This window comes from Ranitomeya imitator, chromosome 5 (assembly GCF_032444005.1).
Source record: "Ranitomeya imitator isolate aRanImi1 chromosome 5, aRanImi1.pri, whole genome shotgun sequence".
Taxonomy (NCBI): Eukaryota; Metazoa; Chordata; class Amphibia; order Anura; family Dendrobatidae; genus Ranitomeya; species Ranitomeya imitator.
Genome location: NC_091286.1, coordinates 437,044,161 through 437,061,906, shown reverse-complemented (window position 1 = coordinate 437,061,906; position 17,746 = coordinate 437,044,161). Strand labels below are relative to the sequence as shown.

Below are 17,746 nucleotides of genomic sequence, written 5' to 3'. Positions count from 1 at the left end.
TACACTGCATTAGGCCTACAAAATGGGTATCGGGTGGAGAGAGATGGTGTGTTACACTCCAAGGTGTTCCCCAGGTTGCCTTGCCATTGCTTCGGTCTTCCGACTCTCGTTTAGTAGTTGTAGAAAACTACACAGCATTAGGCCTACAAAATGGGTATGGGGTGGAGAGAGATGGTGTGTTACACTCCAAGGTGTTCTCCAGGTTTCCTCGCCATTGCTTCGAACTTCCGACTCTCGTTTAGTAGTTGTAGAAAACTACACTGCATTAGGCCTACAGAATGGGTATCGGGTGGAGAGAGATGGTGTGTTACACTCCAAGGTGTTCCCCAGGTTGCCTTGCCATTGCTTCGGTCTTCCGAATCTCGTTTAGTAGTTGTAGAAAACTACACTGCATTAGGCCTACAAAATGGGTATTGGGTGGAGAGAGATGGTGTGTTACACTCCAAGGTGTTCCCCAGGTTGCCTTGCCATTGCTTCGGTCTTCCGACTCTCGTTTAGTAGTTGTAGAAAACTACACAGCATTAGGCCTACAAAATGGGTATGGGGTGGAGAGAGATGGTGTGTTACACTCCAAGGTGTTCTCCAGGTTTCCTCGCCATTGCTTCGATCTTCCGACTCTCGTTTAGTAGTTGTAGAAAACTACACTGCATTAGGCCTACAAAATGGGTATGGGGTGGAGAGAGATGGTGTGTTACACTCCAAGGTGTTCCCCAGGTTGCCTTGCCATTGCTTCGGTTTTCCGACTCTCGTTTAGTAGTTGTAGAAAACTACACTGCATTAGGCCTACAAAATGGGTATAGGGTGGAGAGAGATGGTGTGTTACACTCCAAGGTGTTCCCCAGGTTGCCTTGCCATTGCTTCGGTCTTCCGACTCTCGTTTAGTAGTTGTAGAAAACTACACAGCATTAGGCCTACAAAATGGGTATGGGGTGAAGAGAGATGGTGTGTTACACTCCAAGGTGTTCTCCAGGTTTCCTCGCCATTGCTTCGATCTTCCGACTCTCGTTTAGTAGTTGTAGAAAACTACACTGCATTAGGCCTACAAAATGGGTATCGGGTGGAGAGAGATGGTGTGTTACACTCCAAGGTGTTCCCCAGGTTGCCTTGCCATTGCTTCGGTCTTCCGACTCTCGTTTAGTAGTTGTAGAAAACTACACTGCATTAGGCCTACAAAATGGGTATTGGGTGGAGAGAGATGGTGTGTTACACTCCAAGGTGTTCCCCAGGTTGCCTTGCCATTGCTTCGGTCTTCCGACTCTCGTTTAGTAGTTGTAGAAAACTACACAGCATTAGGCCTACAAAATGGGTATGGGGTGGAGAGAGATGGTGTGTTCCACTCCAAGGTGTTCTCCAGGTTGCCTTTCCTGAGCTTCTATCTTCAGGCTCTCGTTAAATTGTGGTTAAATGGAACAACTGCATTTGGCGTACTAGTTGGTTTGGGGCCTACTAACAGTGTCTGCCGCTCCTTGCTGTTCTCCTGGTTTCCTGTCCTGAAATTCCGTTTTCAGGCGCTCGTTAAGTAGTTGTTAATGTTAGACTGCATTTGGCCTACTAGTTGGGTTGGGGCCTACTATCGGTGTCTGCCACTCCTTGCTGTTCTCCTCCACTGAACAAAGCTGTGCCGCCTGTTTACTACGGTTGCCAATTTTGAACTGCATTTCGACTACTTACTGATTTGGGCCTACTCTCTGTGTCAGCCTCTCATTCCAGTTGTCCTCCACTGCAATGCCCCCTGGTTATTCCTGTGTTACCAATTTTGAACTGCATTTAGCCCACTTTATTATTTGGGCCTATATCTGTGTTTCCTCCTCATCCTGCCCATTGCCCAGCCAGTGATAGATGAGTCTGCTGGTACATTGACCCATAACGCAACATTCCCCGTGCACGCTGCACAACAACATTGTGACCCTGCTGAAAGTCAGGTTGCTCTTCCCGCATACCATACCACCTTACACGGGGACAAAGAGGAAGGTGCAGATGAAAGTGCAGGTTCCTTCATCAGGTGGGGGGAGGAATACTAGTTGGCGACGTCACTGGCACAGGGCCTCTCATAGTATGCAAAAGTGTTGCTGCCGGTGGGAGGCGCCCCCGCCGTGCAAACACACCGCTGTACTTTGAGGGGCCCTGTGCCAGTGCCAATGCCAACGAGTGGGCCCCCCCTGCTTGCTCAGGTTCACAGCACTTGCAAAGTTGAAATACTTACCTCTCCCTGCTCCACTGCCGTGACGTGGTCCAGATTTCCTGGGCCCACTAATTACTTGAACCAGCCCTACCCCCCACAACTTTAGCCAAATGACCCCCAATTTCAAATGCCTTCCAATTATTATAAGGTAAATTACGCTTGACAAGCTTCATTAAGAAGAATGGATGGTTTTGACATTAAAATGGGCACTCTAGGTGTTTTCCTGGCCCCCACTCACTGCCGACTATGCTGCCCCATTGACTTGCATTGGGTTTCGTGTTTCGGTCGATCCTGACTTTACGTCATAATCGGCCGATTTCACTCGACCCGACTTTTGAGATAGTCGGGTTTCGCGAAACCCGGCTCGACTCTAAAAAGGTCAAGGTCGCTCAACTCTACTCAGAAGGACTGTTAGTTGAGATGTATATGTATATTATATATAGTATACCCACACTAAGTACAAAGCAAACAAACCTCTCCTTAGCTCAGCAACAACTCTCTCTACTCTGCCTGATTCCGGAGCAGACTGGGCCGAGTATGGCGGTGCCAGGTCTGATATAGACCTGATAACGCTGAGGGGCCAGCCAATCACTGTAATGCCACAACCAACATGGCTGCAGCACTACAGTGTGTGGCAGACAATCTCTGCATGTTCATTGGCTCTCTAAAGAGTGCAAAACATGCAGGGTGGGGAACCGGGAAATACTCGGTGAGCTCCGACCATCTCAAGCAGTGAGATTCTCGGGCGAGCACCGAGTAGTGGCAATCATGCTTGCTCATTTCTAGATATAAAGAATAGAAAAGGTTAATTGGACTTTGATATGTAAATGTTTTTATAATGTTTTTGTATTGTTTAGGATTCAATACCACAAAGGGAGAACTAGTAAGAGCTATGCTATATAACAAACCAGTGAGTATTAAACTGCACAGAGAGGCCATGAGATTTCTCATCGTACTTGTGGTTTTTGCTTTATTTGGAGTTATCTACACTGCTGTTGTGTTCAAGACGAATGGGGTAAGTTACTATGTATCATAAGTACAGTATGACAGTATTTAGTCCTTATTGGTGCTGTTTAAATTTATTCAAGTCTATTTTTATAGTTGATTAGTCATTCTAACCCACTTGTGAGAGCGCATGAACAAAAGATGAAGCCTCAGTCAGAATGTTAAGGGTGTCAGGCACAGATGTGGGCTTCCCCATAATGCCCTGCTGCAATCAAATCACAATGCTAAGCTCGTCCAATCAGGGGAGTGATCGGGAGGCTATCATAGATAATATAGCAGTATAAAAGACAGTTCCCGAGACACTGTTATAGGATATAGGATATTGCTTCTATGCTTAGCAAAGTGCTAAGCTATCGATACTCCCAAGACAGGGATCATTTTTGCACCCAACTTTGTGATAAAGCCACATTTTCTTCTGTGTGCACTGCGTCTGTATAAACAACACCAAGTCATGCATCTGACTCTGAAAAGGGATAATTTTTAGACCATTTGTATAACATAAGTTTTATCTTACAAAGTCTGCAAAGTCTCTGTGTGTTTAAATAGGCTGCTAGTAGTTACCACTAGGGTTGAGCGAAACAGGTCGGCCATTTTCAGAAGTCGCCGACTTTTGGCAAAGTCGGGTTTTCATGAAACCCGACCCGACCCCTGTGTGGGGTCGGCCATGAGGTCGGTGATCTTCTGATCTGGTATCGGAATTCCGATACCGAGTTCCGATATGTTTGCGATATCGGGAATCGGTATCGGAATCCATATTAAAGTGTAAAATAAAGAATAAAAATAAAAAATATTGATATACTCACCCTCGGACGCGCCCTGGTTCTAACCGGCAGCCTTCCTTCCTAAGAATGAGCGCGTGAAGGACCTTCGATGACGTCACGGCTTGTGATTGGTCGCCTGAGCGGTCACATGGGCGGTCACGCGACCAATCACAAGCCGCGGCGTCATCTAAGGTCCTTCACGCGCTCATTCTTAGGAAGGAAGGCTGTCGGTTAGAACCAGGGCGCGTCCGAGGGTGAGTATATTCCTATTAGGGCTCATTCTTAGGAAGGAAGGCTGTCGGTTAGAACCAGGGCGCGTCCGAGGGTGAGTATATTCCTATTAGGGCTCATTCTTAGGAAGGAAGGCTGTCGGTTAGAACCAGGGCGTGTCCGAGGGTGAGTATATTCCTATATGTGACCGCTCACGTGACCGATCACAAGCCGCGACATCATTGAAGGTCCTTCACGTGCTCATTCTTAGGAAGGAGGGCTGCCGGTTAGAACCAGGGTGCGTCCGAGGGTGAGTATATCAATATTTTTTATTTTTATTCTTTATTTTACACATTAATATGGATCCCAGGGCCTGAAGGAGAGTTTCCTCTCCTTCAGACCCTGGGAACCATTAGTATCCCATTGCACTGCACTGGGTTTCGTGTTTCGGCCAACCTCGACCCGACTTTTCTGTAGGATCGGCCGATTTCACTCAACCCGACTTTTGAGAAAGTCGGGTTTCGTGAAACCCGACCCGATCCTAAAAAAAGAAAAGTCGCTCAACCCTAGTTTCCACTGCTTACCATCCATTTCCCCTAGCCAGATAGGATGATGTCTTTGTGATATTAAAAATATTTGTGTGCATTACAGAGCTCAATATAATATTGGTAGACTCCAAGAAGAATTAAGAGTGTTATACACATACCGTATTAGAGGCATTTAATTAAGCAAAATTAATTAAATAATTCACAACAAATCATATTTTGGAAAAATTTGGTGAAGTGTAGTTCTGCTCATTTCTACTCATCATCACTAAATGCAGTCAAGAGGTAGAATCTGTTCATGGAGGGTTATGTTATTAGAGTATTGCTACATTTGGCAGATTATTTATTTGGCCAGTTCATGGATTTATGCAATACCAGTATAGATGAATGAGACTTTTGCTGAAATCTCTGCAACAAATCTGCCAGATATGAGAATATAATGAAAAGGGTTGTCCTCAACCTCTCAATTGTACACAAGGTGCTGAGAGACATAGCTGATATTGAGCCCAGTATGCATACCTGTCATGAACTTGTTGTCTTAATTAAAATATGAGAATAGAAATGGACAATACCTTCCAGGTGTGCACATTATCTGTTAAGGATGTGAATGTTTCCATATCAGTTTCCATATCAGCAGTGTCTTTCAATCCCCAATGTGGATGTCATAGGAGGTGGATAATTGTTTTAGGCCAGTTTCACACGTCAGTGGCTCCGGTATGTGAGGTGACAGTTTCCTCACGTACCGGAGACACTGACTCACGTAGACACATTAAAATCAATGTGTCTCTGCACATGTCAGCGTGTTTTCACGGACCGTGTGTCCGTTTGGAAAACACGGAGACATGTCAGTGTCCGTAGGAGCGCACGGATTACACGGACCCATTAAAGTCAATGGGTCCATGTAAAACACATACCGCGCATGGATGTTGTCCGTGTGCAGTCCTTGTACCGTGCAGGAGACAGCGCTACTGTAAGCGCTGTCCCCCCCCCGCGTGTGGTGCTGAAGCCGGAATTCATCCCTTCTTCCCAGCAGCGTTCGCTGGAAAGAAGGAATGAATAATCTTTTTTTTCTTTTCCCTTAAAAATAAAGTTTGTGCATCCCCTCCCGCCTCCCATCCCCTGTGCGCCCCCCCCGCTTGCCAGGAAATACTCACCGACACCCAGCTCCAGCGATGTCTCCACTCAGCGGCTGCTGGTCACGTATATGCGCATATTCCTCACTGTAATGAGCGGGACCAAGTGACCGCTCACACAGGGCCTGCTGCAGGCGCTGAGAGTAGACATCGCTGGAGCTGGGTGTCGGTTAGAATTTCCATGCAAGCGGGGGGGGGGGGGCTCACAGGGGATGGGAGGTGGGAGGGGATGCACAAACTTTATTTTTAAGGGAGAAGAAAAAAAGATTATTCATTCCTTCTTTCCAGTGAACGCTGATGGGAAGAAGGGATGAATACCGGCTTCAGCACCGCACGCAGGGGACAGCGCTTAACTGTAGCGCTGTCTTCTGCACGGTCCGTGTGGTCCTCAGTCGGCACACGGGCGGCACACGGCTGCCGCACGTGTGCCACACTGATGTGCTACGTAAGCACACGGACACACGGACACGGATAATTCCGGTACCGATTTTTCCGGTACCGGAATTATCTGGACGTGTGGGACAGGCCTTAAGGTGCATCTGCGCCTGTTTTTTAATTTATTTCTATGCAATGTTTGTGACCAAATCCTTTTTAGAGACATACTTCTATAATTTCAGTGGGATTATTTTTGTAACAATGTACCAACATGCATAAAATGATGTAACTAAAAAAATACTTGTATTGCTTTCCTAGGCCGATGATGGTTTCGTTGTGCTAATGTCATTTGTGATGCTAACTACTGTGGTAAATGCAGCCCTCCCTGCTTCAATTACAATTAGTCAACTGTGGGGTCAAACAAGGCTGAAAAAACATGGCATCTTCTGTATTAGTCCTCAACGGATCAATTTATCTGGGCAGTTGAATCTTATGTGTTTTGATAAAGTAAGTTCCACGTGGTTTATCTACTTTAGTGACTCCTTGATGCTAGCTGTATGCATTATTCTCTACTGAGCGCAATTGTGATATTACAAAGGGTAAAAAAATAAACAAGAATTTATGATCATGTTTATATAAATTTAAAATATCACTGCATAATAAAGAGCTTGCAGAATATTGTATAGCTGGGGATTGGGGAGGTGTCTGGCTGACTTAAACAAAATCTCCACAGAGAAGGCAGACATGATTTATTATGCACCCAGTAATCATCTGATCACTAATATACCAGCTACGGTTATAGGGAAAATCAGCAATGAAAATATTCTAATAATATGTTCAAATGCAAAACAACGATCTTTGTGACCTTATTTGTGGCACTGTGTACAATCAGATCACAAAAAAAACAAGAAAATAAATAAGCAAAATAAAACTAATAAAAAACTCCATTTATCCAAATAACTGGCCCTGCTTCCACTGAAAAAATATGTAAAATACACAAAAATTATTTCTTTAGAAAATGCAATACTATTTAAAACATAAAAAATGTCTTGAATGGACATATACAGGCATTCCTCAAGCTGCAAACTAGATATTTGTATTTAAATTGGAACAGAGCCAGCCAAAAAATAACAAAAAACCTAATACTCAATCTCTTGACCAACGGCTCCAGTCATCCTGTCAACCACTGTCCAATCCTCTTCTTACTGCCGTAGCACACTGCATATTAGTCTTAATGATTGGAAATGGGTTTTCGGCTTGGAAAACCCTTATTATGAACCTGATATGAGATACATGCTGCATGAATCAGACACAGTCTGCTTTATTGCAGCCGTGTATGTTTTAAGCTAATACACTGTAATGTTTCAGAGAAAATATACGTTCAAAAGCTATGTGTCTCAGTTGACTAGTCCAAGACCTTTTCCTAAGGTTTTGTCTTTGCCCTGCTCCTCTACACTGACAAGTCTCTACCCAGAGGTGTATCTAGATGTTCCAGAATCTAGGGCAAGAATTCAGTTTGCCCTCCACAAAGCAGTTTGAGTAGTTGTTATGTGACCATGACCAATCATTCAAATGTTATTTACACACTAAAAGTCACGTGTCTACTAACTGCTCTTACTAATTCTTTCAATGCTCAGTAGAAAACTGAAAGATGTAGGGAAAAAAGTTAATTGCCACATGACAGTGAGTATGAAAATCGCATATGATTGAAGTAACCATTTGATAGCTACTGGAACTAGCAAGCAGAGCTGAATCTTGATAGTAAGTATATTGCATGCTGTTGGGATTTGCATGTGCTTCATTTTATTATTGAAGGCCTTGTCCAGGTTTGAGATAAAAGTCTGCAGTCACTGTAGGTTACTGCAGGTTTCTGAATTCTCACAGCGCAGGCACTGAACACTTTTTGAATTCTACCTTGCCGGTGGCAAGAGTGGATTGTCATTTGTCATGAGAGCACAAGTGTTACGGTGGGCGGAACGCACTAAAGAAATTCTAATAGTGAAGTGTGCTCGCCACCCGGGGTCCACCGTGCAGAAATGGTACACTGCAGTTAAAAGGACAATGACGAGACTTGCAGCGAGTGAAACAGGCTCGCACTGAGTTAACGTTACTGTGCCAATCGCATACAGTGAAGGAAAAGAAACTCTGTTATGAGACCGTGTTTATCAGCACACGGCCGCAGAGTGAATATGACACTTAACGCATACCCTGTTAGCATCACAGGAGAACACAAGCCACACTGGGGCATGGGAACTGGTAGTAGACTCCAAGCACTCAAAGAACTCCTCTCCGGAGGGGCCAGAATTCTAAAGGCAGTAGCGCCTGCCCTGAATTCAACCACACAAACTCCTCTCCGGAGAAGCTGGATTCTAAAGGCACTGAGCTTGCCCTGAGTATACACAGCTGAGTCCATGCTCAGTAGAACTAAACCTGGACTTAGTCTCAGGAGTGACTGCACACTGCTGAGTATTGTCAGTTACTATAGCTGAACCTCGAGAGGCAGCAATAACCAAATGTACAGTCCTGATCTGAGCAAGACTGTGAGACCAATGTCTTTGCTCAGCAGCATTCACTGTGGTCGACACTGAATGGGGGACCACACGGGAAGACATGGCTTGGGATCCATCCTATGCAGAGGAAGAATCCCGGCACCTAACGCAAGTTGTATAGCTACATTCTGACTAGACCTGTCCATCCTCGCTCAATTAATTTTCATTGAGCGAGGCCATACATGTCAAGTTGGCATGTGACTGTATGTACACTACCGTTCAAGTTTAATTTTGTGTTTTCCATGAAAACTCATAATTTTATTAATCAAAAAAGTGGCCAAAATGAATTGAAAGTCTAGTCTAGACAAAGACAAGGTTTGGAAAAAAAAGATTTTTATGTGAAATAATAATTTTCTCCTTCAAACTTTGCTTTCATCAAAGAATGCTCCCACTGCAGCAATTACAGCATTGCAGATCTTTGGCATTCTAGCAGTTAATTTGCTGAGGTAATCTGGAGAAATTTCACCCCATGCTTCCAGAAGCCCCTCCCACAAGTTAATTTGGCTTGATGGGCACTTTTTGCGTACCATACGGTCAAGCTTCTCCTACAACAGCTCAATGGGGTTGAGATCTGGTGACTACGCTGGCCACTCCATTACAGATAAAATACCAGCTGCCTGCTTTCTCTCTAAATAGTTCTTGCATATTTTGGAAGTGTGCTTTGGGTCATTGTCCTGTTGTAGGATTAAATTGGCTCCAATCAAGCGCTGTCCACAGAGTATGGCATGGCGTTGTTAAATGGAGTGATAGCCTTCCTTATTCAAAATCTCTTTTACCTTGTACAAAACTCCCACTTTACCAGCACCAAAGCAACCCCAGACCATCACATTACCTCCACCATGCTTGACAGATGGCGTCAGGTACTCTTCCAGCATCTTTTTAGTTGTTCTGCTTATCCCAAATGTTCTTCTGTATGATCCAAACACCTCAGAATAGGATTTGTCTGTCCATAATGATTTTTTACAATCTTCTTCTGTCCTATGTCTGTGTTCTTTTGCCCATATTGATCTTTTCCTTTTATTAGTCAGTCTCAGATATGGCTTTTTCTTTGCCACTCTTCCCTGAAGGCCAGCATCCCGGAGTCGCCTCTTTACTGTAGACGTTGACACTGGCGTTTTGTGTGTACTATTTAATGAAGCAGCCAGTTGAGGACCTGTGAGGACCTGTTCTTATGAAGGGAGTAGTACACCCTGTTGTAGGAAATCTTCAGTTTCTTGGCAATTTCTTGCATGAAATAGCCTTCATTTTTAACGACAAGAATAGTTTTACATGAAAATTCTTTTTTTTCTGGCCATTTTGAGAGATTAATGGAACCAACAAATGTAATGCTCCAGATTCTCAACTAGCTCAAAGGAAGGTCAGGTTTATAGGATCTCTAATCAGCCAAACTGTTTTCAGCTGTGTTAACATACTTGCACAAGGGTTTTCAAGGGTATTCTAACCATCCATTAGCCTTCTTACACAGTTAGCAACCACAAAGTACCATAATAACACTGAAATGATGGTTGTTGGAAATGGGCCTTTATACACCTATGAAGATATTGCATTACAAACCAGACGTTTGCAGCTAATATAGTCATTTACCATGTTAACAATGTATAGAGTGTATTTCTGAATCATTTATTGTTAGCTTTATTAGAAAAAAATGTGCTTTCTTTCAAAAATATGGAAATTTCTAAGTGACCCTAAACTTTTGAACGGTAGTGTATTGTTGTGAATTCTGTTGTCGAACTCCCTCCTGTGGTCATGAATGGTACTTCGGCGAGTTCTGTCTATGGGCTCCCTCTGGTGGCTATGAGTGAAGCTGCTGCTTCTGAGGTTCCTTACACAGGTGACGTGGTTTATCCTTTGGTTGGCTTCTCTATTTAACTCCACTCAGATCGTTACTCCATGCCAGCTGTCAATGTTTTAGCATTGGTTCAGTTCGCTCCTGGATCTGCCTGGTGACCTGTCTTCTCCTGCAGAAGCTAAGTTCCTTATTGTTATTTTTGCTCATTGTTTCTTTGTCCAGCTGGTTATCCTGATTTTGTCTTGCTAGCTGGAAGCTCTGGGATGCAGAGTGCCCCCCCCCCGCACCGTGAGTCGGTGCGGAGGTCTTTTTTGCACACTCTGCGTGGTCTTTTGTAGGGTTTGGTGCTGACCGCAAAGATTCCTTTCCTATCCTCTGTCTATTTAGTAAGTCTGGCCTCTCTTTGCTGAAACCTATTTCATTTCTGCGTTTGTGACTTTCATCTTTTCTCACAGTCATTATATGTGGGGGGCTGCCTATTCCTTTGGGGAATTTCTCTGAGGCAAGGTAGGCTTTATTTTCTATCTCTAGGGCTAGCTAGCTCTGAGGCTGTGACGAGGTGCCTAGGGAGCGTCAGAAGCGCTCCACAGCTATTTTTAGTGTGTGTGATAGGACTAGGGCTTGCGGTCAGCAGAGCTCCCACATCCCAGAGCTCGTCCTGTATGAGTTTAGCTATCAGGTCGGGTGCTCCTAACCACCAGGTCATAACAGTACAGCTGGCCCAAAGTATTAATGCATCTCAGTAGAGGGATAAGAGGACTTCTGAGACCATTTTTTTTCTTTGCACTGTGTTTTGTCTTTCTTTTCCCCTAGACCTTTGGGTGGTTCAGGACACAGGTGTAGAGATGGACATTCAGGGTCTATCCTCTTGTGTGGATCATCTCACTGCAAGGGTACAAAACATTCAAGATTTTGTGGTTCAGAATCCTATGTTAGAGCCTAGAATTCCTATTCCTGATTTATTTTCCGGGGATAGATCTAGATTCTTGAATTTCAAAAATAATTGTAAACTGTTTCTAGCTTTGAAACCCTGCTCCTCTGGTGACCCCGTTCAACAAGTAAAAATCATAATTTCTTTGTTGCGTAGTGACCCTCAAGACTGGGCATTTTCCCTTGCGCCAGGAGATCCTGCATTGCGAGATGTAGATGCGTTTTTTCTGGCGCTTGGATTGCTTTATGATGAACCAAATTCAGTGGATCAGGCAGAGAAAATCTTGCTGGCTTTGTGTCAGGGTCAAGATGAAGCGGAGGTGTACTGTCAGAAGTTTAGAAAGTGGTCTGTGCTTACTCAGTGGAATGAATGTGCCCTGGCGGCAATTTTCAGAAAGGGTCTTTCTGAAGCCCTTAAGGATGTCATGGTGGGATTCCCCACGCCTGCTGGTCTGAATGAGTCTATGTCCTTGGCCATTCAGATCGATCAGTGCATGCGTGAGCGCAAAGCTGTGCACCATCTGGCGGTATTCTCTGAGCATAGGCCTGAGCCTATGCAATGTGATAGGACTTTGACTAGAGCTGAACGGCAAGAACACAGACGTCGGAATGGGCTGTGTTTTTACTGTGGTGAATCCACTCATGCTATCTCCGATTGTCCTAAGCGCACTAAGCGGTTCGCTAGGTCTGCCACCATTGGTACGGTACAGTCTAAATTTCTTTTGTCCGTTACTCTGATTTGCTCTCTGTCGTCCTATTCTGTAATGGCATTTGTGGATTCAGGCGCTGCCCTGAATTTGATGGACTTGGAGTTTGCCAGGCGCTGTGGTTTTTTCTTGGAGCCCTTGCAGTATCCTATTCCATTGAGAGGAATTGATGCTACGCCTTTGGCCAAGAATAAGCCTCAGTACTGGACTCAATTGACCATGTGCATGGCTCCTGCACATCAGGAGGATATTCGCTTTTTGGTGTTGCATAATCTGCATGATGTGGTCGTTTTGGGGTTGCCATGGCTACAGGTCCATAATCCAGTATTGGATTGGAAATCTATGTCTGTGTCCAGCTGGGGTTGTCAGGGGGTACATGGTGATGTTCCGTTCAATTTCGCCTTCCACTCCTTCTGAAGTCCCTGAGTTTTTTATCAGATTAACGGGATGTATTTGAAGAGCCCAAATCTGGTGCCCTACCTCCTCATAGGGATTGAGACTGTGCTATTAATTTGATTCCTGGTAGTAAGTTTCCTAAGGGCCGTCTGTTTAATTTATCTGTGCCAGAGCACGCCGCTATGCGGAGTTATATAAAGGAATCCTTGGAGAAGGGTCATATTCGTCCGTCGTCGTCACCATTGGGAGCAGGGTTCGTTTTTGTGGCCAAGAAGGATGGTTCTTTGAGACCTTGTATTGATTACCGCCTTCTTAATAAGATCACAGTCAAATTTCAGTATCCTTTGCCGCTGCTGTCTGATTTATTTGCTCGGATTAAGGGGGCTAGTTGGTTCACCAAGATAGATCTTCGAGGGGCGTATAATCTTGTGCGAATTAAACAGGGTGATGAATGGAAAACAGCATTTAATACGCCCGAGGGCCATTTTGAGTACCTGGTTATGCCAATCGGGCTTTCTAATGCTCCATCTGTGTTTCAGTCCTTTATGCATGACATCTTCCGAGAGTACCTGGATAGATTTATGATTGTATATTTGGATGACATTTTGGTCTTTTCGGATGATTGGGAGTCTCATGTGAAACAGGTCAGAATGGTGTTCCAGGTCCTTCGTGCGAATTCCTTGTTTGTGAAGGGGTCAAAGTGTCTCTTTGGAGTTCAGAAGGTTTCATTTTTGGGTTTCATTTTTTCCCCTTCTACTATCGAGATGGACCCTGTTAAAGTTCAGGCCATTTACGATTGGACTCAGCCGACATCTGTGAAGAGCTTGCAGAAGTTCCTGGGCTTTGCTAATTTTTATCGTTGCTTCATCGCTAACTTTTCCAGTATTGCTAAACCGTTGACTGATTTGACCAAGAAAGGTGCTGATGTGGTCAATTGGTCCTCTGCGGCTGTAGAGGCTTTTCAGGAGTTGAAGCGTCGTTTTGCTTCTGCCCCTGTGTTGTGCCAACCAGATGTTTCGCTCCCTTTTCAGGTGGAGGTTGATGCTTCTGAAATTGGAGCAGGGGCTGTTTTGTCGCAAAGAAGTTCTGATGGCTCGGTGATGAAACCCTGTGCCTTCTTTTCTAGAAAATTCTCGCCTGCTGAGCGCAATTATGATGTGGGCAATCGGGAGTTGTTGGCCATGAAGTGGGCATTCGAGGAGTGGCGACATTGGCTTGAAGGAGCTAAACATCGCGTGGTGGTCTTGACGGATCACAAGAATTTAACTTATCTCGTGTCTGCCAAACGGTTGAATCCTAGACAGGCTCGATGGTCGCTCTTTTTCTCCCGTTTTGATTTTGTGGTTTCATACCTTCCGGGATCTAAGAATGTGAAGGCTGACGCCCTGTCAAGGAGTTTTGTGCCTGACTCTCCAGGTGTTCCGGAGCCGGCGGGTATTCTTAAAGAAGGGGTAATTTTGTCTGCCATTTCCCCTGATATGCAGCGTGTGCTGCAAAAGTTTCAGACTGATAGGCCTGACCGTTGTCCTACGGAGAAACTGTTTGTCCCTGATAGATGGACTGGTAGAGTTATCTCGGAGATTCATTGTTCAGTATTGGCTGGTCATCCTGGAATCTTTGGTACCAGAGATTTGGTGGCTAGATCTTTTTGGTGGCCTTCTTTGTCACGGGATGTGCGTTCTTTTGTACAGTCCTGTGGGATTTGTGCTCGGGCTAAGCCCTGCTGTTCTCGTGCCAGTGGGTTGCTTTTGCCCTTGCCGATTCCGAAGAGGCCCTGGACGCATATTTCCATGGATTTTATTTCTGATCTCCCTGTTTATCAAAAGATGTCGGTCATTTGGGTGGTTTGTGATCGCTTCTCTAAGATGGTCCATTTGGTACCCTTATCTAAACTGCCTTCCTCCTCTGATTGGTGCCATTGTTTTTCCAGCATGTGGTTCATTTGCATGGCATTCCGGAGAACATCAACTCGAACAGAGGTTCCCAGTTTGTTTCGAGGTTTTGGTGGTCCTTTTGCGCTAAGATGGGCATTGATTTGTCTTTTTCTTCGGCTTCCCATCCTCAGACTAATGGCCAAACCGAACGAACTAATCAGACTTTGGAGACATATCTGAGATGCTTTGTTTCTGCTGATCAGGATGATTGGGTGTCCTTCTTGCCTTTGGCTGAGTTCGCCCTTAATAATCGGGCCAGCTCGGCTACTTTAGTTTCTCCTTTTTTCTGCATTTCTGGTTTCCATCCTCGTTTCTCTTCAGGGCAGGTTGAGCCTTCGGACTGTCCTTGTGTGGATGTGGTGGTGGAGAGGTTGCAGCAGATTTGGACTCATGTGGTGGACAATTTGACATTGTCCCAGGAGAAGGCTCAACGTTTTGCTAACTGCCGGCGTTGTGTTGGTCCCCGACTTCGTGTTGGGGATTTGGTTTGGTTGTCATCTCGTCACGTTTCTATGAAGGTTTCCTCTCCTAAGTTTAAGCCTCGTTTCATTGGACCATATAAGATTTCTGAGGTTCTTAATCCTGTGTCATTTCGTTTGGACCTTCCAGCTTCTTTTGCCATCCATAATGTGTTCCATAGGTCGTTGTTGCGGAGATATGTGGCGCCTATGGTTCCCTCCGTTGATCCTCCTGCCCCGGTGTTGGTCGAGGGGGAGTTGGAGTGTGTGGTGGAGAAGATTTTGGATTCTCGTGTTTCAAGACGGAAACTCCAGTACCTGGTGAAGTGGAAGGGTTAAGGTACCGTCACACTTAGCGACGCTGCAGCGATACCGACAACGATCCGGATCGCTGCAGCATCGCTGTTTGGTCGCTGGAGAGCTGTCACACAGACAGCCCTCCAGCGACCAACGATCCCGAGGTCCTCGGTAACCAGGGTAAACATCGGGTAACTAAGCGCAGGGCCGCGCTTAGTAACCCGATGTTTACCCTGGTTACCATCGTAAAAAAACAAACAGTACATACTTACATTCAGCTGTCTGTCCCTTGCCGTCTGTTTGCTGCACTGACTGCTGGCCGCAAAGTGAAAGCAGAGCACAGCCACAGCGGTGAGTCACCGCTGTGTGACTCACCGCTGTGCTGTGCTTTCACTTTCACTTTGCGGCCAGCAGTCAGTGCAGGAAATAGACGGCAAGGGACAGACAGCTGAATGTAAGTATGTACTGTTTGTTTTTTTACGATGGTAACCAGGGTAAACATCGGGTTACTAAGCGCGGCCCTGCGCTTAGTTACCCGATGTTTACCCTGGTTACCAGTGAAGACATCGCTGAATCGGTGTCACACACGCCGATTCAGCGATGTCTGCGGGGAGTCCAGCGACGAAATAAAGTTCTGGACTTTCTTCCCCGACCAGCGACAGCACAGCAGGGGCCTGATCGCTGCTGCCTGTCACACTGGATGATATCGCTAGCGAGGACGCTGCAACGTCACGGATCGCTAGCGATATCGTCTAGTGTGACAGTACCTTTATGGTCAAGAAGATAATTCCTGGGTTTTTGCCTCTGATGTTCATGCTGCAGATTTTGTTCGTGCCTTTCATTTGGCTCATCCTGATCGGCCAGGGGGCTCTGGTGAGGGTTCTGTGACCCCTCCTGAAGGGGGGGTACTGTTGTGAATTCTGTTGTCGAACTCCCTCCTGTGGTCGTGAATGGTACTTCTGTCTATGGGCTCCCTCTGGTGGCTATGAGTGAAGCTGCTGCTTCTGAGGCTCCTTACACAGGTGACGTGGTTTATCCTTTGGTTGGCTTCTCTATTTAACTCCACTCAGATCGTTACTCCATGCCAGCTGTCAATGTTTTAGCATTGGTTCAGTTCGCTCCTGGATCTGCCTGGTGACCTGTCTTCTCCTGCAGAAGCTAAGTTCCTTATTGTTATTTTTGCTCATTGTTTCTTTGTCCAGCTGGTTATCCTGATTTTGTCTTGCTAGCTGGAAGCTCTGGGATGCAGAGTGCCCCCCCCCGCACCGTGAGTCGGTGCGGAGGTCTTTTTTGCACACTCTGCGTGGTCTTTTGTAGGGTTTGGTGCTGACCGCAAAGATTCCTTTCCTATCCTCTGTCTATTTAGTAAGTCTGGCCTCTCTTTGCTGAAACCTATTTCATTTCTGCGTTTGTGACTTTCATCTTTTCTCACAGTCATTATATGTGGGGGGCTGCCTATTCCTTTGTGAAATTTCTCTGAGGCAAGGTAGGCTTTATTTTCTATCTCTAGGGCTAGCTAGCTCTGAGGCTGTGACGAGGCGCCTAGGGAGCGTCAGGAGTGCTCCACGGCTATTTTTAGTGTGTGTGATAGGATTAGGGCTTGCGGTCAGCAGAGCTCCCACATCCCAGAGCTCGTCCTGTATGAGTTTAACTATCAGGTCGGGTGCTCCTAACCACCAGGTCATAACAGTGTATGCATATTACATACTTGTATTTCATGATTTCACTCTCTCACCACCAACACCAGAGAATCCTGACAGCATGGACTACACGCTGTGAGAATTCTGAAATCTGTAGTCACGTAGAATGACTGTTCTGTCGACTCATTCCAAAATGGACAACCCCTTTAATGCTTCTCACATAAATAAAAGTATACTATTCCATAACTTGTCAGATGGCACAACACTTTATTAACATAGCCATGTATCAAGTAATATTAAAAGTTATGGATTATTACATGTGTACAGTATCAGAACCAATAACAACACAATAATTAATCACCAGAACCACCAGCAGTACATAAATACATCACTAGAACCTCCATCAGTATAAAAGCACAGCAGCACAACCCTCATCAGTACAGAAATACATCAACAGAACCAACCGCAGTAGAAAAATTAATAATCAGAACCAACGTCGGTAAAGAAATGCATCCATATAACCCCCATCAGCTCAGAAATGCATCATGAAAACCTTTATTAGTACAGAAATTCAACACAAGAAACACCATCAGTGCATGAATGCATCACTAGGACCACCATCAATACATGAATTCAACACTAGAATCACCATCAGCACATGCTACATTAATTGTAATCACAGACCAGACCCATATAAATTTGTAGTAAATGAAACTACAACTTTCAGTGTGTCCTTAACAATGGTAAGGAAATACTGGAAGTTGTTGTTATCAGTAGTGTTGAGCGATACCGTCCGATATTTGAAAGTATCGGTATCGGATGGTATCGGCCGATA

At 45.1% G+C, this 17,746-nt stretch overlaps 1 protein-coding gene across 1 annotated transcript in view; it reads left to right on the top strand.

Moving 5' to 3' along the window:
* The window catches only part of LOC138638117 (probable cation-transporting ATPase 13A4), a 627,752-nt gene that overhangs the window by 333,525 nt on the left and 276,481 nt on the right, over positions 1 to 17,746 (top strand). Inside the window, exons 11-12 of the mRNA XM_069727139.1 lie at positions 3,040 to 3,197; positions 6,530 to 6,718. Coding sequence (XP_069583240.1) covers positions 3,040 to 3,197; positions 6,530 to 6,718 — 347 coding nt within the window. The remainder of the gene's footprint in view (positions 1 to 3,039; positions 3,198 to 6,529; positions 6,719 to 17,746) is intronic.